The 27,901-nt window shown below is 47.0% G+C and overlaps 1 protein-coding gene across 2 annotated transcripts in view; it reads left to right on the top strand.

Annotated features, from left to right (window-relative positions):
- SFRP1 (secreted frizzled related protein 1) overlaps window positions 1-27,901 on the top strand; it is a 40,759-nt gene that overhangs the window by 9,418 nt on the left and 3,440 nt on the right. The window contains exon 2 of one of the 2 annotated variants that reach the window (XM_053270228.1): window positions 10,485-10,562. The exons of the other annotated variant lie outside the window; for it this stretch is intronic. Within the exon in view, the coding sequence (XP_053126203.1) occupies window positions 10,485-10,562 (78 nt within the window). The remainder of the gene's footprint in view (window positions 1-10,484; window positions 10,563-27,901) is intronic. 2 annotated transcript variants of the gene reach the window in all.

Here is a 27,901-nt window from a genome sequence, read left to right as displayed (position 1 = left end):
AGTGGGCTAAGCCTAAGTTCACAGATCCTTGACTGCAACATTAAGTGATGTGTTGCGTGTGTGAATGGGTGACTAATATGGCAGCTAGAGCTTTCATTTTGCTTCCGGTCATCTCAAGCACAGCCACTTCCAGTAGAGCCAGGTCACACATTCAGGGGATGCATTCCGGATCGTATATCAAAAAGTGATTCTTGCACATCCCTGCTTTGGAATGTAGAGATAGGAACACAGAGATGTGAATCTGGGAGTTAATATGGGTTTGGTTCTTCAGGTTCATCAGTATTCTTTAAAACTCTGGTTGTAAAGTAACTTTAGAAAGTGACCTGTTCAGGTCAATTTCATGCCACCTATTATTATTATTTATTTACACAGTCAGACAGGTGTTATTGACTGGTTTGTCTTATCCAGACATCAAGTCCTTCCCAAGGACCTGGGATGCCAGAATTTTATTGTCAATTGTTACAGATATCGTCGCAGAATATAGGCTGTTCCCAGTAAAGTTGCTTTTTGTAATTGGCTGATGGTGATTTCTGTGGCCCCTATGGTGTTGAGGTGCTCTTCAAGGTCTTTTGGAACTGCACCCAGGGCGCCAATTACCACTGGGATTACTTTGGTCTTTTTCTGCCACAGCCTTTCAATTTCAATTTGTAGATCTTTGTATTTGGTGATTTTTTTCTATTTCTTTTTCTTCTATTCTGCTATCCCCTGGTATTGCTATGTCGATTATTTTGACTTGTTTTCCTTTCTTCTCGACTACAGTGATATCTGGTGTATTGTGTGGCAGATGTTTGTCTGTTTGTAGTCGGAAGTCCCATAATATTTTTACATCTTCATTTTCTTCAACTTCAATTTTATGGTTATTATTGTTGTTGTTGTTGTTAATTTATTTAGCTTGCAGTAGAATGCTGAAGAATGCACGCAGTGATATGAACAAGAGAAGGCATACAGTGCTATTTCACACACACACACACAAATTCTTTGTCTTTAACTTGTTTATCCTGAAAATGTTAAAGGTTTTTGCAAACAGGATCCATACCACTGGACAAAAATCAAGAAAACAAAGCAAAATACAATTACAATTACAATACAATACGAATACAAAATACAACTGAAGGCTTGAATTTGATGCCACTTGTTTTGGACTGCTGGTCACTTCTTGTGTTTAAGGGCTTTGATTCTGGTTCAAAGTCAAGGCAACGAAGAGATTTTAGGTTTGAGTTCCATTCTGGTTCACTGAAAAAAATCTCTGATTTTGGTTTTTGGGAATTCTGGCTCAGTGGTAGAGCACCTGGCAGAAGGCCCTGGGTCCAGTCCCTCTCATCTCTAGGTAGGACCGGGAGACCAGTTCTCCTGGCCCAAGACCAGGGTCATCATGTGAATCTGTTACCACAAAAACCAGAGTAGCTGTTGCACCACAGCGATGTATGATATCACACACACACACATACACACACACACACACACACACACACACACACACACACTTCCCCCTCCTCCCCAAACATTTAGGTCAGAAGAAGAATTCTGTCAAACTTGCCTCCAGATCTTTAAGGACCATTTTGCCCAATAAAAGTATTTTTTTCATTTGCTCTGTGTTGTCGCATAATGTTGAGTCCAAAGTCCACCCCCCACCCCACCCCAAACTGCCCTTTTCTTAATGCAATTATTCCCGGACTTTTTGAATCATAAAGTATCATGGAATTCCACACTGGGAGGTGGCTGGCAGCATCACGCACCGTGATTTACAAGCTGCATTTTCTGGTTTAGTCTGCATGGAGGCTAATTTGGAAGGAGAGCTGGTCTTGTGGTAGCAAGCATGACTTGTCCCCTTAGCTAAGCAGGGTCTGCCCTGGTTGCATATGAATGGGAGACCACATGTGAGCACTGTAAGATATTCCCCTCGGGGGATGGAGCCGCTCTGGGAGGAGCAGAAGGTTCCAAGTTCCCTCCCTGGCAGCATCTCCAAGATAAGGCTGAGAGAGATTCCTACCTTCAACCTTGGAGGTGGCGCTGCCAGTCTGGGTAGATGATACTGAGCTAGATGGACCTATGCTCTGACTCAGGATATGGCAGCTTCCTCTGTTCCTATGAGGCAACTTGTCCATCCTCCACAAGGGCTGCTGAAGAGCTGCTACCTCGTAGCCAACAAAGCTCTTTGTGTTCAGGGCTTGGCAGTGTGTGTGTGTGTGTGTGTGTGTGTGCATGCTCTTCCTGGCCCACTGGGGTTGTGTCGCTGCCGTGACTGCCCAGATGTTCTGCAAGCTCTGCCACCTTAGTACATGAACCAGCAAGGTAGTTGGTACCCTCTGCGCAGACAAATTCTCATTTTTGACAAAGTCCGCGCCCCTAAGAGATTGGAAATAGGTGATGTCATTGCAAGACTTGGAGTTTTCAGTGTGTTATCATGCTTTTATTGTTCTGACCAGAGGCAGCCACCTTTCCAATGGTGTTTAAAAAGGGTTATAAAAGTGCAAAAAACTACTGTAGAATTTTATCAATATTGTCAGAGATAGAGGTAAAGTTGTGCTGTCGAGTCGGTGTCAACTCCTGGCGCCCACAGAGTCCTGTGGTTTTCTGTTGGTAGAATACAGGAGGGGTTGACCATTGCCTCCTCCCGCGCAGTATGAGGTGATGCCTTTCAGCATCTTCCTCTATCGCTGCTACCTGATATAGATACCAGCAGGGATTCGAACCGGCAACCTCTGGCTTGCTAATCAAGTCATTTTCTCCACTGTGCCATTAGGTGGCTATTGGCAGAGCACTGGAAGTGAAAACTGACGGGAATGTCCTCCAAAGAGTACTCCATGGAGAGAGGGCAACCATTTGTTCAGTGTTACCCTAACTCTTTCCTCTGTGCAAAAATGAAGGCAATTCTACCCTAATAGTTTCGGGGTCAGGTTAAAGAAGGGATAATAATATATAGTTTTCTGCCTCTAGGAGGCTAGACATTGCCAAAAATCACAATGAGTGTTCGTCCCCTGGTAAAGTTGTGCCGTCGAGTCGGTGTTGACTCCTGGCTCCCACACAGCCCTGTGGTTGTCTTTTGTAGAATACAGGAGGGGTTGACCATTGCCTCCTCCCGCGCAGTATGAGATGATGCCTTTCAGCATCTTTCTATATCGCTGCTGCCCAATAGAGGTGTTCCCATAGTCTGGGAAACAATTATAGAATTCATCCTGATTGTAGCATTCTTAGTTTCCCCCTGTTTGCTCTATCTATCTATCTATCTATCTATCTATCATGTTGTTGTACCGCCTGATATGTAAATCTCTAGGCGGTGTACAAATCCCAACATTAAAATCACAGGTAAAATACATAAAACATGATAAAACCAATATAAAACAAATTATTAAAATTATTTGAATTCTCATAGTCTGGGAAACATACCAGCGGGGATTCGAACCAGCAACCTCTTGCTCCCTAGGCAAGTTACTTCCCCACTGCGCCACTAGGCATTCTCCGTCCCCTGGTACTGATGGCCAATATTTGTGGACCTGGTGCATGGACTACCATTGGTTTTGGCATCCATGTATCCAGTGACTATGAAGGGGTAGATGAAGATCATTGTTCAGAGACTGAATGTACTCTGCAGGGAGCTGTGCCTGGTAACTCTCACCAACAACTCCATCGGGCAATGGGCTGTGTGTCAAACTTTATTATTTTAAATAAAGTTTTATGAGATGTACAGCTGGGAAGTACTTCCAGAGGGTTAGCCAGGTTTCTGTTGCAGCAATTGCTGTAAAGAGATTTGCTGCAGTTTAAAGACTCACACACTGATAGTAAATTATAGAATTCATCCTGATTGTAGCATTCTTAGTTTCCCCCTGTTTGCTCTATCTATCTATCTATCTATCTATCTATCTATCTATCTATCTATCTATCATGTTTTTGTACCGCCTGATATGTAAATCTCTAGGCGGTGTACAAATCCCAACATTAAAATCACAGGTAAAATACACATGATAAAACCAATATAAAACAAATTATTAAAATTCTAATTAAAAGCTTGTGAGAACAGGAAAGTCTTGAGGGTCTTCCTGAAAACAAACAGAGAAGGAGATGCTCTTAGTTAAGTAGGGAGCATATTCCAAAGCCCTTTATAGAAGGGGTTCTCCACTTTGGGTCCCAGGTTAGGGTGTACACAGAACCACCTATTCCAGTTCGGTTCGAGTTTGAACTGGACCTGAACCGAACCGGACCAGTTCGGTCCGGCACCCCCTCGTGTCAGACCATCGGCCATTGTGGCAGAGAATGATGGAAGCTATAGTTGACAGCATCTGGGGCCAGAGATCACAGGATAGTGATGAGATGGTTCTGCAGTTCCTTGGGAATTGTGTAACCACCATCTCTCACCGTAGCCTGTTCAGGGTATTTTTTGTTTGTTTTTTTAAAGCTGATAAATAATACATGGTCTGTAATCTCTGCTTCAGTACTGTATGTTGATAGTACATCTTATTAAAACTCTACTACAAGGCTTAGAGATGAGCCAAGATTATTTCTGCTCTCTGGAATTCCCGCCCTAAGGAACTTGGAAAGGTCCATTTCTTTGCATGTCCTCCATCCAGGCCTGCAGCCAGAAATGTTTGTGGTGAAGGAATATGAGGATAGTTCAGGGTAAGGTGAGGGACAAATCAATGCAGAACAGTCAGTTTCTAAATGCAGGTAACAACAACTCTGTTAACTGAGCAAAGTGGTGATTCTCTTGTATTTAGCAGGGGGAGAGCAACTGGCCCTCTCCAGCCCCAGCACAGCATCCCTCCAGAGGCTGTTGCTGGTGTCTATGTTATGTTTCTTTTTAGATTGTGAGTCCTTTGGGGACAGGGGACCCTCTCATTCATTCATTCATTCATTCATTCATTTTCCTATGAAATTTGCTTTGAGAATGTTTGCTGAAAAGCAGTATATAAATATTTGCAGTAGTAATAGTAGTGTCTAAATGTAGGTAGTAATAACAACAAGCTTACCTGGTGCAGAGCATCTGCACCCCTAGTTTTCCCTTGGCAGCCAGCAGCCACTTTTCACCGGCCAGCCCAGCAATAGCTGTTTTTCCTCGGCCTGCCTGATGGCAGCTGCTTCTCTGTTGGCCGGCCACCCGTCCCCGTCGCTGATTGGCAGCTCACTCACAAAGTCTCGCGAGAGTTGCCACGCATGGGATTAGCGATGGGTACGTTTATGAGAATCATAGATATAGATAGCTGCTATTCATTTGTTGTTGTTAATTATCTATCTATCTATCTATCTATCTATCTATCTATCTATCTATTTATTTAATTTGATTTCTATACTGCCCTTCCAAAAATGGCTCAGGGCGGTTTACATTAAAACAAGAACCATTAAAATCAATGAGCAGTTAAAATCAAAAACTATAAAAACAATATAAAACCAATGAACAATTAAGACATTTAAAACTGTTTTAAAACCCTGGAAAACCAGGCCAAACACGGAAGGCCAGGCCAAAGAGAGAGGTTTGAAGGGCTCTCTTGAAGACCAATAATGGATCCAGATTTTGGATTTCTGCAGGGAGTGCGTTCCACAGCACATATTAATATATCAGTTTCCAACAACATCAGAAGTGCTATTCATGAACATGGCACTTACCAATAATGAAAAGACAAATCTCTGCCCCAAGGGAATTACAATGTGAAAAACAGACACAAGGGGCGGGGGGGGGGGGCAGTCACTTCTCTCTCAGCCTAACCTACTTCACAGGGTTGTTGTGAAAGAGAAACTCAAGTATGTAGTACACCACTCTGGGCTCCTTGGAGGAAGAGCGGGACATAAATGAGAAAAATGCGGTTAAGAGAGCGCTTGCACCCTTAACTTCATTTAGCAGGGAGGCTGCTTAGGTGGGGTTGGCTGCTGTGTGGCCACCGGGATCAACCCCGATCCCGGTGCTCCACATGAGCATGCAAAGCCGGGTTGGGCTCCCTTAGCCCAGTTTTGCACACTCATGTGAATAGCCTCATTGAGTACATTTTGGGGCACCGGCGAGAGAACATCCTCACCAGGACTGCATTGGGGGATATCATTTTGGGGAGTCATCAGTGTCTTTGTGACAACAGCTGTTGCTCCAATTCCCATTCTCCTCTCAGGTCTATTTGCATGCCCAACAACCAACACACTTCACACTACAGAATGGGACAGTGGCTGCCATGCTTAACAGACTTGGAAACAAAGGGTCATGGGTGATTGTGGGCATAAAGTATTGAGTATGCCCACCCACTCAGCCATAGTTCATCTTTATGGCCACATTGCCCTTCACATTCCTACCATTTGGGTAGGCCTGTTGCTAATCGTTGAGAAAAATGTAGTGTTTTGAATATGCTAAAATGCTCAATGAATGCTTGAATTATGTCAAGAACACAGACTGGCTCTTTTCCTGTCACAATGGGAAGTTAATGCTCTATGCTACCTTGGTGCCAATTCACGAGGGATATGTCAGGAATGTGGAATATGCAAATCCATGCAAAATTCAGCATACAGGAATACTGCTGTATAATGACTAAAGATGGATCTCTCGGCTTCCATTCTGTCCAGACTCCACATGGTCTCGGATTTCCATTCCACTCACTTTTGCTAAAAATCCCCAGATTTCCCCCCCTGTCACATCTGTACCCCCCGCCCCAATATCTTAAACTTATTTAAATGTTTATATTTTGTTTATAAACATTTAAAGATGTTTAAATAATGTATTATTTAAATTTATTATGTCCCAGTACTTACACACACACCTCTAAGCATTGTCAGATATTTCCTACACAAAAGCTTGGTGTGGTCACACGTCGCAACATAGATGTTTAAATACATGTCATTACACAAATGTGAAGAATGCATAAAATCCGTAGACCATGAGGTGAGTCTCACGATCAGTGAGACCCGCCTTAAGAGGGTTTGTGGGGAGTGTGGGCTTAGCCCGCTCTCCCTACAGATGATCCCCAGACAGCCCTGGGCAGCCGGATCTGCCACCCACATGACTGCCAGCTCTGTCTCGGAGGCTGTGGGGATTGGGGGTCGCATGGCCCCCGGAAGTTCTAGGATGCCCCGCACTCGCTACCAATATGTTTCCGGGCAAAATACAAGGTGCTGATTATCTATCCATATAATTATCTAAGACGTACCTGTCACTAATCCCATGTGTGGCAGCTCTCGTGAGAGTTTGTGAGTGAGCTGCCGGGAGGGGGAGAGGAAAGCGATGGTAGACAGAGAAAACGGTGGCGGCTGAGGGGAAGAGAACAGTGGTGGCAGGGGGAGGAGAAAGCCGTTGTGGAGGGGGGAGAAAACAGCGGCAGAGGGAGAGAAAGAGCCTGTGGCTGGAGAGGGTTAGGCTGAGAACAAGGGGGAGAGCTGCGAGGGAGGGGGAAAAGAGTGGGGAGAACTAGAGGTGCAGATGCTCTGCGCCCGGGCCGCTAGTAACCTATAAAGTCCTAACTGGCTTAGGCCCTGGGTATTTAAGCGTGCATCTTCGTCGCCATGAGCCCCACCAGCCATTGAGATCATCTGGAGAGGTTAGTCTGCAGTTGCCACCGGCTCGTCTGATGGCTACTGATGACCTTCTCTGTTGCCGTCCCGAGACTCTGGAATCCACTCCCTGCTGAAATAAGAGCCTCCCCGTCTCTGACAACTTAAACAAAGTCTCTAAAGACTAATTTTTTTCACCCAAGCTTTTAGACTTGTGGTTTTACTTTGTTTTAAGGTTTAAATTTCTGTTTTAATTAGTTTTATTTTGCTGCGAACCTTCCAGAGACGAGTGTTTTGTGGGTTTACAAATATAGCAAACAAACAAATAAACAAACCAACAAACCATGAGCAGTATTTGATCAGTACATAATAATTAAATAATTAATTAAACTAACTAACTAACTAACTAAACCAGGAGCATAACAGAATTTGCATGGTGCAGAAAACCAGAGACTAACGTATTTCTCTTTTAAAACAAACACACACACACACACACACACAAATCAATGGAAGAAATTTCCCAACTGTTCCTGATTTTCAAATGCTGAAGTTTTGCTGAATTCAAGGAGGTCAAAGACCAGCTCTGTATGGTCACGTTTTTAACCTCCCCAAAGTAAGATTTTACAACTGCTTTCCTATCCTGCCCACCAAGGCTGTAGCTAGGGGAGAGGGGGCCTGTGTTCACCCCTCTCTGGGTGAATCCCTCCCCAGCTTCTGGGAGGGGGGTCCTCAGAAGCTGGGGAGCTTGGGTTCTTTGAACCCATCCCCTCAATTATAGCTACACCCCTGCTCCCCATCTTCACACCTGAGAAGGGACTTTTGTTTCTGCCTCTGAAAAGTTGACTTGCTTGAATTCCTTTTTTGCTTTAAACATGAGACCCAGCAAGGGCCTGGAGACCCGTTGGGTGCGTTGGGGAGTCGCCAATTAACAGAACGCTACACATTCCTCTCCCCCACCCCACCGTAAGTTTGCTTTGAGCTGCATGCTTGGAAAAGGGTCAGCCGAGGAATTATGTCGGGAACAGACTGGAGCAGCAAACAAAACAAAGCACACTCCAAACCCAGCATTTTGGGCTGGGATGGAAGTCACTGTGAGCTTGGAAACATATTAGGGTAAATCTACGCAGTGGATTTAAACAGACATTTTAATAACTCTTTCCTTCTCAAGGGAAACCTGGGAACTGCATATCTTCCAACATTTTGCAGATATGAACAGGGACACTATTTATTTATAGTGTCTCTCACTCCCCCCCTCACACACACACACCACATTGCTTTTTTAACTCCACAGCAAAGGTCAGTCTCAAAGTGCTGAGACATCCAGCTTTGGTAGTTATCACTGCCGAACTTGCAGAGACGGGGCTGTAATTTGTTGGGGAGGAGAGCTGGTCTTGGGAGGAGGAGAGCTGGTCTTGTGGTCACGGGTATGAATTGTCCCCTTAGCTAAGCAGGGTCCGCCCTGGCTTGCATTTGAATGGGAAGCTATATGTGAACACTGTACGATATTCCCCTCAGGGGATGGGGCTGCTCTGGGAAGGACAAAATGTAATGAATTACACCCCACCCCCCGAAAAATGGAAAATAAGTGTTGCACTTACATCTTTCTCTGTGTTATTTCCCTTCCCTTCTTTATCTCTACATAGGAAGCTGTGTGATACCCAGTCAGACTATAGGTCCATCTAGCTCAGTATTGTCTACACAGACTGGCAGCGGCTTCTCCAAGGTTGCAGGCAGGAAGCTCTCTCAGCCCTGTCTTGGAGATGCTGCCAGGGAGGGAACTTGGAACCTTCTGCTCTTCCCAGAGCAACCCCATCCCCTGAAGGGAATATCTTACAATGCTCACATATGTCTCCCATTCAAATGCAAACCAGAGTGGACTCTGCTTAGCAAAGGGGACCATTCATGCTTGCTAGTAAAATTGCACTTATTTTTGCACAAGCAAAGGGTTAGCTAGGGTAGGGTCAAGGTAGCAATGAACAAATGGCTGTACTTTCTCTGTGTGGTAAGCTTTGGAGGACATTCCTACCAATTTCCATTTCCATTCCTCTGACATTGGTAACATTTTGGTAGTTTTTGTCTTTTTAAAAGCTTTTGAAACACCATTGCAAATTTGGCTGTTGCAGGCCTGTTGGTCAGGACAAGAAAAGCCTGATAATACATGGACAGCAGGAATTCTTGCAATGCTGTTGCCTCCTTCCCATCCCTAGGGGAGTAGACCTTGTGAACAGTCTTCCCTCTAACAGGGACTCCCAGATGTTGTAGACTACAACTCCCAGACTCTCCAGCTGCAGTGGCTTTTTGCTTGGGGTTTATGGGAGTTGTAGTCAACATCTTGGAATCCCTGTTTGTGGGGTCTGACTGTAAGCATCCCCCCACCCGCAAGGTACCAGCCCTGCCTGCTGGCTCATGTACTAAATACTCCTTTTAGGGGCGAGGTATACTGCGGCTGAAAGATAAGCAATTAGCACAAACCCAGCCATGGTGGTTTATTTTCTGAATGTGCAATTTTACTTGCTATTGTTAAGCAATTGGAGGTTAGGAACGGCTCTTGGGAGACCTCCCAGGAGAACCTGACTGGTCTTCTGCCTGCTCTGGTGCATACCAAGATACAGCATCCCTGGTCCGTCAGCTGGATGGCTAGTGACCTCCCCAATAGGTAAAGTAAAGTAGAGTGTGCCGTTGAGTCGGTGTCAACTCCTGGCGCCCACAGAGCCCTGTGGTTGTCTTTGGTAGAATACAGGAGGGGTTGACCATGGCCATCTCCCGTGCAGTATGAGATGAAATCGAATTAATAATAATAATAATGCCTTTCAGCATCTTTCTATATTGCTGCTGCCCGATATAGGTGTTTCTCATAGTCTGGGAAACACATCAACGGGATTTGAACCGGCAACCTCTGGCTTGATAGTCAAGTCATTTCCCCGCTGCGCCATTAGATGGCTACTCCCCAATGGATAATGTCCCCTTATCTGCCCATATCATAGTCAGTTGCTCTTGTTCTAAGTGTTTATCTCCTCTCTTGCCAGGCACGGCCATCTGTCCTCCTTGTGACAATGAGATGAAGTCGGACGCCATCCTTGAGCACCTGTGCGCCAGTGAATTTGGTAAGGAAATTCCCAGATTCGACGTAGTCTGGCCCAGGAGAGGCCAACTTGTGGGCACTATAGCACTGTAGAGGGGAAGGCTTCTCCAAAATCCCAGCATCCATTGGTTGCATGGTAAACGTTGGGGAAACTAGTGATAGCCTAGCACAGAGGTAACTTGTTTTACACAAGTGTACTCCTTCTGTTGCAGACCTTCAGCTTAGATACCTCACAGAGAGAGAGAGAGAGAGAGAGAGAGAGAGAGAGAGAGTGTGTGTGTGTGTGTGTGAACAAATTTAAGTGTTAACATTAGAGAGACAGGCTGCTACAGTCACTAGAGGGAGACCGACCCTTCCTTCCTTCCTTCCTTCCTTCCTTCATATTCTTTCTTCATAGACCGCCCAGAGACGCAAGTTTTGGACGGTATAAAAATGCTGCTAGTAGTAGTAGTAGTAGTAGTAGTAGTAGTAGTAGTAAGAAGAAGAATAAGAATAAGAAAAAGAAATAGAAAAAAATCACAAAATACAAAGATCTACAAATTGAAATTGAAAGGCTGTGGCAGAAAAAGACCAAAATAATCCCAGTGGTAATTGGCACCCTAGGTGCAATTCCAAAACAACTTGTGGCAAATTGTGGCAAAATTCCAAAACACCTTGAAGAGCACCTCAACACCACAGGGGCCACAGAAATCACCATCAGCCAATTACAAAAAGCAGCTTTACTGGGAACAGCCTATATTCTGCGACGGTATCTATAACAATTGACAATAAAATTCAGCCATCCCAGGTCCTTGGGAAGGACTCGATGTCTGGATAAAACAAACCAGTCAATAACACCTGTCTGACTGTGTAAACAAGAAATAATAATAATAATATTTGTGTACCAACCCAAACATATGTCTCTGGGTGATTTATCAATTACATTTAGATCCCGCTCTTCCTCCAAGGAGCCCAGAGCAGTGCACTACATACTTGGGTTTCTCTTTCACAACAACCCTGTGAAGTAGGCTAGGCTGAGAGAGAAGTGACTGGCCCAGAGTCACCCAGCTAGTTTCATGGCTGAATGGGGATTTGAACTCGGGTCTACCCAGTCCTAGTCCGGCACTCTAACCACTACACCGCGCTGGCTTTACAGCAACATAAACATTTACAGCCACATAAAACAAAAACATTAAAACCATTTAAAACCACATTTCTAGTTAAAAAAGTGTGGATGGATAAATGTATCATTAAAGACTTTCTAAAAGTCATAAGAGATGGGGAGGCTCTTATTTCGGCAGGGAGCTCATTCCAGAGTCTCAGGGTGGCAACCGAGAAGGCCCGTCCCTGAGTAGCCACCAGACAAGCTGGTGGCAACTGCGGACGGACGTCTCCGGGTTATCTCAACGGGAGGTGGGACTCATAGTGAAGAAGATGTGCTCTTCTGGTAATTTGTCTGAAAGTAACAAAAACCTGGCTTTATTTCTAGTAAGTTGTCCGCTCTACTTTCAGGGGGAAATGAAGCATTTCCACATGCTTGATGTTTTTCCCACTTTACCCCTGGGAAGGAAGGTTGAATGTCGGGTTAATCATGGTGGTGAGGTTTGGCAAGAGATACCTATCCAGGATGCTCATGTAGCCAAGACTGGCTTTGGTTCTTGGCCTATACCAATGTCTTTGAAAAGAGTGATGTTTATGCCTTCTTGGCAACTCTGACTTTCCTGGATGGTTATAAAAGGCCTGTATTGAGCAAGGTGTGTGTTCCTAAGGGATTAGTCCTTGGGTGCGCCCCATTTTGTCAAGGCAGGACTTGGGAGTTTTTGGACTAAATTCTTGATTCTTCCCTACGGCCACTTTGCCAAATGTTTCCGCATCCAAAATGGATACAGGGAACATTTTTCTTTTGTTGCAGGCAAATAATATAAACAGCCACTCCTGTGTCTTGGCTCGTCCGAAACATTCCTGGTTTTTCAGTTTGGATGAAGAAACAGATGTGGAAGCAGAAATCAGGCTTTAAATTCAAAATGGCAGCCTTCGTGTCAGGTTAGAGCTGAAGTGAATTTTCGAAATACACCCAAAGTACTCATTTGCCCCTCAGATCTTGGTTGGTTGGTCAGGGTTGAAGTCTAGATTTTGAAGTCCAAATCGGAATCTATGTTCTGAGTATGAAATTTTACCTCAATCTATTTAAACACTTTATTTCAATTTTGTCTTTAACCATCACCTGGACCAGGAATTTATGTCTGGATGAGTGGCACTCGAGGGGCTTAATTCTTTTACATTTTTTAACCACACCTCTGCGGGGCAGTAGTGGTTTTAACAGCCTTTGAAGCGCTGATAATATTCTCAGCAGCTGGCTTATGCCAGTCACCTGTGTGTGTGTGTGTGCTCGTGCATGTAACAGGAAACAACCCTGCGTCACATCATAGGGTCATTTCCTAGAACATTCATGAGCAAAAACAAAAGATGGTTGGCATGAGAGGGAACATTACCAGTGCTTCAAGCACTTTGCCTTGTGTAGATTCATGGAGAGCCCCTTGTTTAGGTGGGCTTCAGGCGTGGCTCGTGAACTCTCCTCCGGGGGGGGGCGGCGGTGGGCAGCTTCTTTAAAGTAAATGGAGCCGGTGCTCCATGCCACCCAGCAGCCCCCGTGGCAGGGAATTGCCTTTGCCACTCACCTGGCCGCTGGCGTTTACCTTAAAGAAGCCCCCCCGGAGGCCCATTCACAAGCCACGCCTGGTGGGCCTTCAGTCTTGATTAACTTTGTGCTCCTGAATGCTGTCTTTTCTTTGGTGCTTCTACTTAACTTGCTGGTTTTGTTGTGTTTTGTTATGATGTGAACTCTAGGTGTGTGTGAAGGTTCCCGTGTTTTCTAATCTGTCTGCCACTTTGGGACTTCTTATAAAGATGTTGATGTCTCAGATGTTGGTGAAAAGCTAGCGGGGCCAAGTGGATGGCCCGAGTTCCAGCCCACTGATGCTGTGTCTCTTCTCCTCCTCCGACGACCCCTTCCCTTGAGCAGTAGGCTCCCCAGCCCAACAGACTGGGATCTGTGGTCAGAAGGATCCTGGAAGGTTCAAGGTATGGCTTCCCTTGGGAAAGGTTGTTGGGACTGGTCCACCAGAGAAGGGAGCAATCAAGGAAGGAAGTGGAAGAAGATGTGTTGGAGTGGAAGAAGAGTCCACTGCAGCAGTTGGAGATGCAGTCTGACCTAGAGTGGGCCACTGGAAGGCCGAGGTGGCCACTGGAAGGCCTAGGAGTTGAACCATGGTCTGGAGACTAGCCTTGCGTGCCTGGAGAAGGGAATAGACTCCAATTATTATAACTCTGGTGAGGGGTGTAGTTTTCTGTTTTCCATCTCCGACGTCAAAATGCCTTGGTGTGGTCCTGAAAAAGCTGTTCATTACAACATGTTGGCAATAATAACATGGACTAAATACTTTGAAGGGCACAGCTTCAGGGAATTTTACCAGCTGAAGGCCAGATCGACAACCAGCCAAGCAAGGATACCGCGTGCCGTTGCCCAGAATGCATCTGGCTGGCCAGGATCATTCCTTGGCCTTTTCCAGTGACACTGGTGGTTGTGTGAGCATTTTGGCATTTCTTTGGCTGCTGGGAAAGAATGGAAAAGCTCAACCAGATGCTTGCTCTGTTCCCGCTCTTCTTTTTCCATGTGTCACCGGAACGCTTGCACAACAGAGGAATGTCCAAACCAGAATTATTATTTGAGCTGTCAGTGACGCACCCTAGGACGACAGTTTGTGCACATGGTAGACTAAATAATTAGGAGTCTCCTCAAGAGGACGACTTTCTCCGAAAAGATCTCCACAGGATTGTGTTGACAGGGGAGACTTTCTGAGCCCTTTCTCATGACTAGTGAGAAAAGGCTACCCTGTCTGCAGGGAGACAGCCCAGAAAAGCTTACCTCTCCGCAGACGATCCTCCAGGCTTCCCTGTGTAGGCGGATCGCTCACCCAGACGAGCACTGTCCGCTGCCGGGGGTCAGGGAGCCAGGACACATCACCTTGTACCGTGTCGCCCCACCCCTGGAAATACACCACAAGTGTGCGGTGCATTATGGGGATTCCCCCTCCCTTCCCCAAGCAGACGTGGCTGACAGTTGATCAAAAAAATGGGGTTAGGAGATCGAGCACTCTCCTAACCCCATTTTAGAGGGAGGCTTCCTAGGCAGGTTTGCCACCGTGGTGCCGCTGGGATTGACCCAATCCTGGAAGTTCACGCACGCGTGCCAAACCGGGCTGTGCTCCTTTCGCCTGGTTTTGCACACGCGTGTGAATAGCTCATGGGTCTGACAGGTCTTGTCCCCAGCTCTAGTAACTAGATCAGGGATCTTTGCTATTTTTCAAGCTGGGGTCGCTTTGGCCGAAGAAGAAGAAGACGAAGAAGAAGAAGAAGATGAAGAAGAAGACGAAGAAGAAAAAGACGAAGAAGAAGACCTTCAGTCTGAGAGCCATTTTCCACTGTGCTGTGCTTTCCTTAGTGCTGGGAGGGCCCTTTCAGAGATAGATGGATGGATGGATGGATGGATGGATGGATGGATGGATGGATAAAGTTTATTCGGTCATTGACCAGCAAAGACGGAGACGGAGCCCTCTCTCAAGAGCTCTAGTGGGAAAGCCCAGGGAAGGGCTACACTTCCTGGCACTCCATGCACGCCTCCCAAGTGGATTCAGGGGCTCAAGCTGGCTCTGTTTCCCTTAAAGGAGACCCCACCCCCCCCACACACACACGCTGGGCAGCATAGTGAGAATGGTCATCTCCACATGGTGTCAGGGGGACTGCAGGATATTTAGACTGCAGCCAAAGCTTCACACAGGCCCAATAAACAGCCTGGAAGCCGCATCTAAGGCTGATGGGGGCCACCACTGGCCAACCCCCCCCCCCAGGCCTTGCAATGAAGAGCAGTGAACTAGCTGTTTCTTTGAAAGCATGCTCTGGTGCTGCTTATTTCCGTGTTGCTAAATCACAACCCTGAGGGTCCCCAGTCAGGATTGCGGCCACGGCACAGGCGGAAGAGGACTTAAATGGCAACTTCACTCCCCGAGCCAATAGCAGCTGCCTGTGTTAAAGCCCCCATTGCCTGTGCCAAGGACCCAATCTGGGTCAGCCCCACTCCCAGCTTGGTATTTAGGAAAATGAGAAAGACGTGTATGGCCAAGGTGGAGTTGCCATGTCCCCCGAAATTCTGGGTTTCACCTGGATTTTAAGCATCTCACCCAGCTTGCTTAGCCCACCCAGATTCTCCCAGATTTCAGATTGCATTAAAAAATAATAATAAAGCTAAGCTCTAGCCCTTGTAGAACCGGAGTGATGGAGCAAAACGTGCAGTCACTATTCTGCCCAGAAATTATTTCCCAGCCAATTTACATAATATACAAATTAGGCACCCAGATTTGGAAACATAAGAACAGCCCTGGTGGATCAGGCACAATGCCTATCTAGTCCAGCATCCTGTTTAACACAGTGGCCCACCAGATGCCTCTGGGGAGCCCACAGGCAAGAGGGATGTGCATGCCCTCTTTCCTCCTGTTGTTGCTCTTCTGCAACTGGTATTGAGAGGCATCGTGCATCTGAGGTTGGAGATGGCCCACAGCCGCTAGACTAGTAGCCATTGATAGACCAGTCCACCGTGAATTTGTCTAAGCCCCTTTTAAAGCCATCCAAGCTGGTGGCCATCACCACATCCCATGGCAAGGAATTGCATAGATTAATTATGTGCTGTGTGAAAAAGTACTTCCTCTTGTTGGTCCTATATTCCCCAACCTTCAGTTTCATGGGGTGACCCCTGGTTCTGGTGTTGTGAGAGAGGGAGAAAAATCTCTCTCTGTCCACCCTCTCCACTCCATGCATAATTTTATACACTTTGAGCATATCTCCCCTTCGTTGCCTCTTTTCAAAGGTAAAGAGCCCCAGATGCTGTAGCCTAGCCTCATAAGGAAGGTGCTCCAGGCCCCTGATCATCTTGGTTGCCCTCTTCTGCACCTTTCCCAGTTCTGCAATATCCTTCTTAAGCTATGGTGACCAAAGCTGTACACAGGACTCCAGATGTGGCTGCACCATATATTTGTATAAGGGCATTAGAAGATTAGCATTTTTATTTTTCAGCCCCCCTGCTAATGATTCCTAGCATGGAATTAGCTTTTTTCACTTCGCTTTTTTTCAATTAGCTTTTTTGTCATATACTGGAGAGCCAGAATATGGCAACCCTAGGCCAGTGGCATGTGTTTAAAGGCAATAGGCTTGTTCACACAATTGTTTGGTGGGGTGAGTTGGAGAGTGGAGAGTGCCTATTCCATTAGCATAGGAGCAGAACCTCCACAAGCCCTGGAAACAAATGAGCAAAGAAGTCGTGGCATCCACTGATGAAATCAGTAGTTGCAAGCCCCGCCCCTCCATGGAAAGTGCTCCAAAGGCCCCTCTGCCTTCCCAGCATGCTTTGCACTGCCAGCTGTGAATGGAAAGGAGAGCTGGTCTTGTGGTAGCAAGCATGACTGGTCCCCCTAGCTAAGCAGGGTCCACCCTGGTTGCATTTGAATGGGAGACCACATGTGAGGACTGTAAGATATTCCCCTCAGGGAATGGAGCCACTCTAGCCATATGTCCATCTAGCTCAGTATTGTCTTCACAGGCTGGCAGCGGTTTCTCCAAGGTTGCAGGCAGGAATCTCTCACAGCCCTATCTCGTTGGAGATGCTGCCAGGGAGGGAACAGGGAGGGAATGAATGAATAAATGAACTTAGAACCTTCTCTTCCCAGAGTGGCACACTTTACTTACTTTAGGGACCTTTTTATAGACTTCTGGAATACTAGCCAGAATGCCACTTTTTAAACTTACTTTAAAATCTATATACTACCACAGATACGAATTCATGGTGGCTTACAGCAAATTTTAAAACACAGTCTAGCATAATAACAGACATTAGAACTCAGCGGTTTATAATGCTATAAAAGCACAGGGATGAAAACAATCATTATAACAATTTTGGGTCGTCCCTTCCCATTGTTATGACTGATCTGTGTTATTTTTCTGATAAGAATAATATTTATGTATTTTCCTTATTTTGGATTCCCTTACGCCAGTCTCCTGGTTTGAGATATACAACACTGACTGTTTTAATTGTTAGATGCTGTGATCCATTTGGTGAATGCTTGTGTTGCCTACTCGTTTGGATAAATAAGAGGTGTTGTTTCATTTATTTATTTTTTTAAGTAGAGAAAGGATGCTCAAGGCTAAAAGCATACGACAGAAGTTGCATGTTTTTTTGGACTGGGGGCAGCTTTTTAGAATTGTGGTTCAGAAGAACACAACAGCCTTTCTATCTATCTATCTATCTATCTATCTATCTATCTATCTATCTATCTATCTATTTGGCAACTTTATTGACCACCTGACTTCCATAGACTCGAGGCAGTTTACATAAATTAAAACAACAAAAACAAGAGGAAAGGGGGGAACACATACACACACACGCACACACGTTGAAAACTAAAAGCCTGGCAAAATAGATAGGTTTCTTCTTAAGCGTCTTAAAGGACAGAAGGGAGGTGGCATTATGAATCTCAGGAGGCAGGGTGTTCCATAAGGAGGGGGCTGCAACACACAAGGCCCTCCCACGAACCCGGGTCCCACGTACCTCCCCTGGGCCCAGAACTCTGAGAAGGCCCAACCTTATTCCAACCTTATGTTGAATGCACGTACAGGCTGTGTATCGTGTACGCCCGTGCAGTCTGTACATACAAACAGTGGTCCACACGTTATGTTTAATGCACAGACAGTAGTACACCTCCTCTCTGTATCTGGCATCCCATCCTCCTCATGATTGTTTGGGGATGGGGTTATAGCTCAGTGGAAGAGCATCTACTTTGCATGCAGAAGGTCCCAGGTTGAGTCCCTGGCAGCATCTCCAGGTAGACTGGGAGAGAATCTTGCCTGAAACCTTGGAGAAGCTGCTGCCGGTCTGGGTAGACAATACTGAGCTAGATGGACCTGTGGTCTGATTCAGTAGAACGCAGCTTCCTATCTGGCCCTCTCCACCCCCAGCACAGGACCTCCAGTGACTGTTGCTGGTGTCTGTCTTATGTTTCTTTTTAGTTTGTGTGCCCTTTGGGGACAGGGATCCATCTTATTTATTTATTATTTCTCTGTGTAAACCGCCCTGAGCCATTTTTGGAAGGGCGGTATAGAAATCGAATGAATGAATGAATAAACACCGCTTTTCAACAAGTGTTCTCAAAGCGGTTTATATAGAAGAATAAACAATAAATAAAGATGGTTCCCTGACCCAGGAGGGCTCACAACCGAATTAGGTACCAGGGATAACCCCCGGAGGGATGCTGTGCTGGGATTGGGTAGGGGCAGTTGCTCTTCTCTTGCAAAACAGAAGAGTCTTTAAAAGGTGCCTCTTGGCCCAGTTTGCAGGGGTACAGCGTAATGTCTGAACAGGGCTAATTGCTACAAAGTAGTCAGTGTGAGTAGACTGCGGGTCGGAGCGGCCAAGAGGTCCCTGCTGTTTGACAGAGCTGGCCATCCCTCCCCTTCTGCCCCTTGGCGCTAATTGCTCTTGGCTCAGAGCTTTTCCAGACAGGGCTGTTAGGAATTATTTGGCAAATCAGGTCCGTTCTTTTCCTTTTGATAGTTTCTATTGATTTTTGGAAAGGGGGAAAGAACAGACCTCCACCAAGCTGTGCATCAGACAAGGAGTTATCTTCCCTGCTGTGTTCGTTTCCCCCTCACCCAGTTTTGGCCAGAAGTCCTTTGCAAGCACAAACTTGCCAAAGACACAGCGTGTGACTGCAAATCCGGAAATGCTCGCTTAATTAAGTTAAGGGATCTGAGCCCCGCTCGTTTGTAATCCTGGGAGCCAGTTGCCAGATTGAAAATACAGGGTGGATAATTTGTACATCTTGTAATTTGTAAGCTGTTGGTGTTTCCCAAATGTCCCATAGTTAAGAGTCTCTTTCCCCCTCCCCATTTTAAGTGTTAGAAATACCTTCCTCCTAGCCCTCTGGGAAGGGCTGCTTTTGAGGCTAAACAGCACATTATGTGATGCCAGGGATTCTCAAAGGGGAGGAGAGCTGGTCTTGTGGTGGCAAGCATGACTTGTCCCCTTAGCTAAGCTGGGTCTGCCCGGGTTGCATTTGAATGGGAGACTACATATGAGCACTGGAAGATATTCCCCATAGGGGATGGAGCTGCTCTGGGAAGAGCATCTAGCTAGTCAAGTCATTTCCCCGCTGCGCCATTAGGTGGCAAAGGTAATTCAGACTTGCTACCACAAGACTAGCTCTCTTCCGATTTGCATAGGAATAGGGTTGCCATATTCTGGCTTTCCAAATCCGGGTGCCTAATTTGCATATTATGTAAATTGGCTGGAAAATCATTTTTGAGCAGAATAGTGATTGCATGTTTTGCTCCATAACTCCGCTTCTGCAAGGGCTGGAGCTTAGCTTTTTTTTTTTTTTTTTTTTTTTAAATGAAAGGTGAAATCTGGGTGGGCTCAGCAATCTGGGTGAGATGCTTAAAATCCAGGTGAAACCTGGAATTTCGGAGGCCTGGCAACTCTACATAGGAGTGAGAGAAAGTGCATGCCGAGAATGCCCCCCCCCCCGATGTTCTTATTATCCTTCTGCAGCAAAGACATGAGTGGGGAGGAGGAAGAGAGCCGGGGGCCCATCTTCACTTCTTATCTCAGGGCCCACTCCAACCGTGCCCTCCCCCTGGGTGGGACACCTGAAGTACCCAAATAACAATCATGAGGACCAGCTTGGTGCCTAGGAGCAAGAATGATCCTGCCTGCCTGCAGAGTGTGTTTCTGAATGGTTCTCTTGTATCTTCGCAGTAGAAGGAATGGAATTACCTCCTCTTCTTTTGGAAGCTGCATCAACAGAGGCAAAGTCAGAGCTGTGTGTAGAGTGTGTGTGTGTGTGTGTGTGTGTGTGTGTGTGTGTGTGTGTGACCATACACACTCCGGGTTCATAGAAGCCCTCAATTAATTAATTACTTCCCCTTCATGGCAGAGCAGCCCCACTTTCCTCGCTCACAGTTTACAAATGGCGGCTTTTAAAACGTCACTGGTGTGGCATTTCTCCAAAGAGCTGATGTGTAAGGATGCACGTAGAGAGAGAGATTCTTTTATAGCCATTTTATAGCTTGTACTCCGGATCCTGCCCCATGCATTCGGCTCACTGCTTTTTCCCGTGAAAGAGCAGAATCTGCAGCAATATAAACCAGGGTCCTCAAGAGACTTTGACAACTTTTCCCCAATATCCATGATGGCCAGGGCTCAGGAAATTCACTAGTCTACTTGTCTGTGGCGAGTGAAAAATGATGCCTGACGAGAGAGAGAATCCTGATGAGTAATGCACCGATGCAGCTCGACCAGTAAAAATTTTTTGTGTGACTGGTGAACAGAGCCAAAATTTCTTGATCCCTGATGAGGGACAAACCTCTTAACCAATCGGCCCTTCTGATATTTTTTATTTTGGCGTATCATTATCAGATTGGCATTGAGCCGATATTTCCGGTGGTGCACAGATCTATCATATACAATCGCTGCATTGTCTGACACTTTGCTGTAAAGTTTCAGTCTGGCCAATGGGGGAGTGGGAAATATGTTTTGGGGTGCCACTTCTTGAAGTTATCCCTGGCAGAGTGGCGTATCGGGGGGAAACGGTGCCCAGGGCAAGCTCTGGCCCTGAAATGGTGCCCCCCCCGGCCCCCACATACCAGTGAGGGCACGGCGGCGCCCCCCAGGCGGCAGATCGCCGGTGGTGGCGGCGATTTGGCAGTGGCATGCGGCGGCAGGTCGCCCACCAAGTGTGGCGGCGGGCGTGCGGCGGCAATTTGGCGGTGGCGTGCGGTGGCGGGTCGCCCGCGGCCTGCTGAGTGCGGCGGTGGCTGGTGGCTGGCGTGGCGGCGATGGGCTGTAGCGCGGCCCGAGCGATCCGGGGGCGGGGGGCGCGATCCGGGGGTGGGGGGCGCAGGCGGGCGATCGGGGGGCGGGGGGGAAAGCCACTTTTTGCCCCCCCGTGACCCACCGGGGTGGCGCCCAGGGCACGTGCCCTTCCTGCCCCCCCCCTATCGTTACGCCCCTGCCCTGGCAAGAAGTAATCATTCCACTTTCTTCAGCACTAATCAGACCTCACCTGGAGTCCTGGGTACTGCACTTTGAAAGGATGGAGACAAACTGGAACAGGCTTAGGAACATAGGGATATAGGAAGCTGCCATATACTGAGTCTGACCATTGGTCCATCTAGCTGAGTATTGTCTACACAATAGGCGGTTTACAGCAAAATTTAAGAACAAGTTTGTAAAAAAGACACAATTTAAGAACAAGTTTGTAAAAAAGACACAATTAAAATATTAAGCTAAAAATATAAAACAAATCTGATTAAAAATTTAAAACAAAAGCATAAAAGCAAGACAGAATACAAAGAGCAGCAGCAGAGACAATTGGACCCGGAAACAAACTGGTAGCCAGTGCAGCTCTTTCAAAATGGGTGTGATGTGCTCCCACCGGGCAGCTCCAGAGAAAACCCTAGCTGCTGCATTTTGCACTAGCTGCAGTTTCCGGATATTCTTCAAGGGCAGCCCCACGTAGAGCATTTTACAGTAATCCAGCTGTGACGCGACTAAGGCATGGATAACTGTAATATAAGGGTACCTCAATATAAATATTAAGATGAATAAAATAAATTATCATGAGGACTTTGTAACCTCTCCATGTACCTAGACAGTATATTTCTGAATATCAGGTAATCAAGCAGAAGCTGGGAGTCATCTTTTGGGTTGCCTGCATCAAGCAGGAGGGTTGGACTGGATGGCCTCAAGGGCCCCTCCAGAGCTGTGATTCTTAGGCACGCACGTCGGTCTCTGCCCTAATCAGCCTCCAGCTTTGCCAAACACCTCCGAGAAGTCTGGGTCTCTCTCTTGTTTAGTCTTTGGAAGGCCTCGCGTTCCCTGGTGGGTGTCTTATCAGGCGAAGCCTTATGTCTGGCACAGAACGGAAACTAATCTATTCCAACTTGGAATTCTCATGAATTTGCACCAAGGTAAACACTGCTAACTGGCAGGTAACAGTTTCTGGGGGGGAAGCCAACCCTGGCAACGAAAGCTTGCATTGTTATGGGTGTGGGGGTGGGTTGCGCGCGCACACACACACACACACACTCTCTCTCTCTCTCTCTCTCTCTCTTGTATGTGTGTGACTGGCTTGGTTTTCTTCTCTCTTTCTCCAGTAAGCTTTGGGAGTGGCGTGGGCACCCTCTGGACCCCTCGAATAGTTAAGCTCTTGTGCAGGCAGAGAGGTGACGGCTTCCCTGCTCGTAGGGGTACCCTTCGCTTTTGTCGAGCATCGAGGGCCACCTCCCAGGCTAACCTTTGGATTCTCTTTGCCAGCTGCTGGAATGAAGCCATGTCTAGGGTGGGAAAGGACAGCCAGGGAGCGTTGGGCAGGAAAGAAAGAACGCTCTATGCCCTGTCGTAAATGTAGGCGGAGGCCTGGATTCTTGTAAGACAAGGGACCGGTGAGAATGTCAGGGCAGCAGTTCTCAGCCGCTGATTTATTACGAGCTGCTGTTTTGGTTCGCTGTTTCCAGTCACATTTTTATTTTTATTTTATTTTTGCATCCACAGTGCAGGCAGATGCGGAAGGGCTTCCAGAGTAAAAGCTGGGCACGGCACCTGCCTGTGGCATAAGCTGTCAGTGTGTGGCGCTATGGGCAGCCTTAAAGCTGGAGGTGCAGTGGTCATGAGTTCCCAGGGCTAGAAGGAATAATCTGGCACCCAGGCAGTCAAAAGAGAGAGCCCCACACAGAGGTGGCCAGATGGAGTCACAAGCCTGCCTGGGAGGAAGAGGAAGCAATCCCTGCTACGGGCTTTGAACTGGGGGCCAACTTAAGTCCAGGATGTGAGGAGACCTCCTGTTCTCACACAAGCTCCTCAGTGTCAGTTAGGAGCTTGCTGGAGAGCAGCTCTGACCTGGCAGCTCCTCTAGAGTAAGCTTCCTGCCTCGGTTCTCTCTTCTAGCTGCCGCTCCATCTCATCAATCCTGCCTCCCACCTTAGATGCTGTTCTGACTTTGACCTCCAAACCAGACCCGTGTCCTGAACGGCGTGCAATCTACTTAGCTTTCTGCAGGCCGTCAGCATTTGCTGGTCAGCATTTGCTTACATGAAGGAGAAAGTCACAGGCTGTTGGGACCAGCCTGAGTATGTCCCCTTTGCTAAGCAGGGCTCACCTTGGTTTGCATTTGGATGGGTGACTTACCTGTGTGCACTGCTGTGAAATATTTCCTGTAGGGAATGAGGCCATAGCTCAGTGGAAGAGGATCTGCTTGCATCCAGGAGGTCCCAGGATCAATCCCTGGTGGCATCTCCAAGATAGGGCTGAGAGAGATTCCTGCCTGCAACCTTGAAGCGCTGCTGCCAGTCAGTGTAGACAAAGCTGAGTTAGATGGACCAAGGGTCTGACTCAGTAGATGGGCAGCTTCCTATGTTGGTGTAGCAGAGAATTCAAATGGCACACTCCGTCCTACTCATTTACAGTACATGGGACGCAACCCGCTAGGAAGTTCTACTGTGTGAGCCTAATTGAAATGTACGTTTATTTGTTTACTACATGTATATCCCGTTCTTCCTCTAAGGAGCCCAGAGCAGGGTACATGGTTATGCTTATCCTCACAACAACACTGCAAGGTAGGTTAACCCGAGAGAGAGGGTGAACCCGAGTCATCCAATGAAAGAGGATTTTCAGCTGGATTTCCTCAGTCCGAATCCAACACTCTAGCCACTACAGCACACTGCCTCTAATGAGCTGAACAAAAGCACTGCCATGCTCTAGGGGAGAGCTGGTCTAGTGGTAGCAAGCATGACTTGTCCCCTTAGCTAAGCAGGGTCTGCCCTGGTTGCATATGAATGGGAGACTAGAAGTGTGAGCACTGGAAGAGATTCCCCTCAGGGGATGGAGCCGCTCTGGGAAGAGCAGAAGGTTCCAAGTTCCCTCCCTGGCAGCATCTCCAAGAAAGTACTGAGAGATTCCTGCCTGTCACCTTGGAGAAGCCGCTGCCAGTCTGTGAAGACAATACTGAGTGAGATGGACCAATGTTCTGACACAGTATATGGCCGCTTCCTATGTTCCTAATGTGGGTCCCCAGATGTTGAACTACTGCTTCCATCATCCCCTGCTATTGTGTCTGTACCTCCTCTTTGTAGCTTCCTATGAACCTCCTCTTTGTTTCCATGGGGTTTGTGCAAAAGAACTTCCCGGTGGGTTGAACGTCACGGATCAAGCCCTGCTCAGCCTCTGGAATCCCACCTTCTGCAGGAGGAGACCTTGCGTCTCTCGCACCTCACTTGTCCATTCCTGCGGTTTTCAGGACGGATTCTTTCCACACACACACCCCCTTACTTTTTGTAATTGTGTCCCTGCCTTTCAGCTGGAGTTTGAAGGCTTCCTCCTTGACTTGCCATGGAAACTTAAATAAAATCAATTCTCCCTTCTCTGTGGCTTTTTTCTTTACCCCCGTGCCTGGCAGGTCACTGCCGGCAGCCTTCTTGTCTTACAGACCTAATGGGTCTCCTGGCAGCGCTTAGACTTGGCAGCTTTCAACAAGGAATAGTCAGGTTAATCCAAAGAGGGCGGTCTGCTTCCTGCCCTTGCTCCTTCCCTTCCACACAGCTGGGCAGTGGGTCTCCTGCCTTTGGGGAGAAGCTGCCGCCAATGAAAGAGGGCCCATCAGCCAGGGGAGGAACATCTGCTGTGCACACACAAGGTCCCAGATTCCTTTCCCCCCCCAAATTCAATTTTCATTGATTTTAACAATAATATTATTATCATTCATAAAAAAACAGAATAAATGAAAATGGACTTCCCGCAACCTCTCTTCATGAGTGATCAACTATAAAATTTACCCTTGCTATAATAATAATTCAAAACATAAATTTAAACTCTTACAAACACAGTTAATCTTCCCAACCTGCATTTCCCCCCCTAAATTTCAAATCCTGCTGCAAGATCCATAGTAGAAAAATAATTTTTTAGATACAACAAAAATGGTTTCCAGTCTTCTTTAAAACATTCTAAGTTTGGGTCTCTTATCAGTGTTGTAAGTTTTGCCATCTCCGCATAGAAGGTCCCAGATTCCGATCCTGGCAGCATCTCCAGGTCAGGCTGGGAGAGACTCCTGCTTGAACCCTGGGAGGGCTGCTGCCAGTCCGTGCAGACCTGGACCAAGGGTCTGATGACTCCGTATAAAGCAGCTTCTCGGGTTCCTATGTTGCACCCGGTTAAGAGGATCTCAAACATCAGGGCAGGGAAACTGACCTCTCGCTACCAAAGCAGCCCTCACTGGCCTGGTGATCTGTCTGAGTTAACGGGCTCCTCCTCCAGGTGGCAGTAAAATCTGTGCAGCTTTTGCACAAGATCCAGTGCCTTGCCAACTGTGAATCCACCAACCACGAGGTTATCCCAGAGCAGACCCTCGTGGTTGGCGAGCGATGACTGTAGTGGATTTTTTTTACCCCGGATATAAATCGGGCTGCACTCTAACGCACAGTGAAACACCCGAATTGTGTGTGAACTGCTCCCCGATAACTCACAGGGAGTTCGGGGTAAATCTGGTCGATATGTGAACGCACACCCTCCATTCCGGAGGAGGTGTGAGTTAAAGGGCTTTAAAACCCCATGTGAAAAACTTCCTGGTGGTCAGTTTCATGGAATGACCCCTGGTTCTAGTGCTGTGAGAGAGGGAGACATTCTCTCTCTCTCTCTCTCTCTCTCTCCACACCATGCATCATTGGATATACCTCTATCCTGTCTCCCCATGACATCTTATTTTCTAAGCGAAAAAGCACCTTGTGTATCCTTGCCTCGAAAGGAAGGTGCTCCAAGCCCCTGATCATCTTGGTTGTGTCTTTTCCAGTTCTAAAATGTCCTTTGTGAAATATGGTGACCAGAAGTGTACACAGTACTCTAAATGAGGCTGCACAGTAGATTTGTATTCATTCAGTCATTTATTTATTTATTTATTACATTTATATCCAGCTCTTTCTCCAAGAAGCTCAGAGCAGTGTACAGATCCTCACAACAACCCTGTGAGGTAGGTTAGGCTGAGAGATACACGACTGGCCCAGAGTCACCCAGTGAGTTTCATGGTTGGATGAGGATTCGAACTCGGGTCGACCTGGTCCTAGTCCAACATTCCAGGCACTCTGCTGTGCTGGCTATAAAGTATATATGCTGGGTATAAAGGCATTATAATATTAGCAGTTTTATTTTCAATCCATTTCCTAACAATTCCTAGCACAGAATTAGCCCTTTTCACAGCTGCTGCACATTTTGTCGACACTTTTAGTGAGCTCTCCAACTATTCTTTCTGTGGCAACCTCGGGAAAGAGACAGGCTTCTCAGGAAGTTGCCAAGGACCCCCTGTAATGGCCCTGCTCTGTGTGCCCAGGGACTCTTACAGAAGCACAGTGGAATACACCCCTGACTATGATTTATTCCTAACAAGGATCTCTTGTATTTGGTCGTAAAAGTGAAGTGTTCCTCCAGTTGTAAATTCAGAAATAAAAGGATTTCCACAAGCAGCAGAGTTTTGTCAAGCCATGCTCTGTTAATGCCATATAATGGAGAGGAGAGCTGGTCTGGTGGTAGCAAGCATGACTTGTCCCCTTAGCTAAGCAGGGTCTGCCCTGGTTGCATATAAATGGGAGACTAGAAGTGTGAGCACTGTAAGATATTCCCCTCAAGGGATGGAGCCACTCTGGGGAGAGCAGAAGGTTCCAAATTCCTTCCCTGGCAGCATCTCCAAGATAGGACTGAGAGAGACTCCTGCCTGCAACCTTGGAGAAGCTGCTGCCAGTCTGTGAAGACAATACTGAGCTAGACGGACCAAGGGTCTGACTCAGTATATGGCAGCTTCCTATGTCCCTATGTTTTGTATTCCTCTTGGGAGCACTGAAACAGGAAACGTTCTTGTGCGGGTCATATTAAGCTGGTAATTTTAGGGGCCTTCTGGCAAGGCATCACTTTCTTGGCACTTGCCTCAGGAAGCATTCTGGCAATGGTGTCCTCAAGCGCTGGACATCTCCCAAGGATGGTGAGAGCGATCCATTCAGTGGCGAGACAGACAGCTTTGAGAAATGGCTCCGTTTGGAGGAGCCCATGAAAAATGTTGGGCGGCCGTTACATTCTGTTCTTTTTGTGGCAGATCACTACAGGGAGCTAATGACTTCCCATTTGTTGGAACTTGGCTGAAGGGAGAGGTCCTTTGTAGAGAGGTGTGTGTGTGGGAGGGAGGGAGGGAGGGATGCACCCCCCCCCTTTGCCAAGCAGGGTTCACCATGCTTTGCATTTGGATG

The sequence above is a fragment of the Hemicordylus capensis genome, chromosome 8, assembly GCF_027244095.1.
Source record: "Hemicordylus capensis ecotype Gifberg chromosome 8, rHemCap1.1.pri, whole genome shotgun sequence".
In the NCBI taxonomy this organism is placed as follows: Eukaryota; Metazoa; Chordata; class Lepidosauria; order Squamata; family Cordylidae; genus Hemicordylus; species Hemicordylus capensis.
The sequence above is the reverse complement of the archived record's forward strand: the minus strand, read 5'-3'. Positions and strand labels throughout refer to the sequence as shown.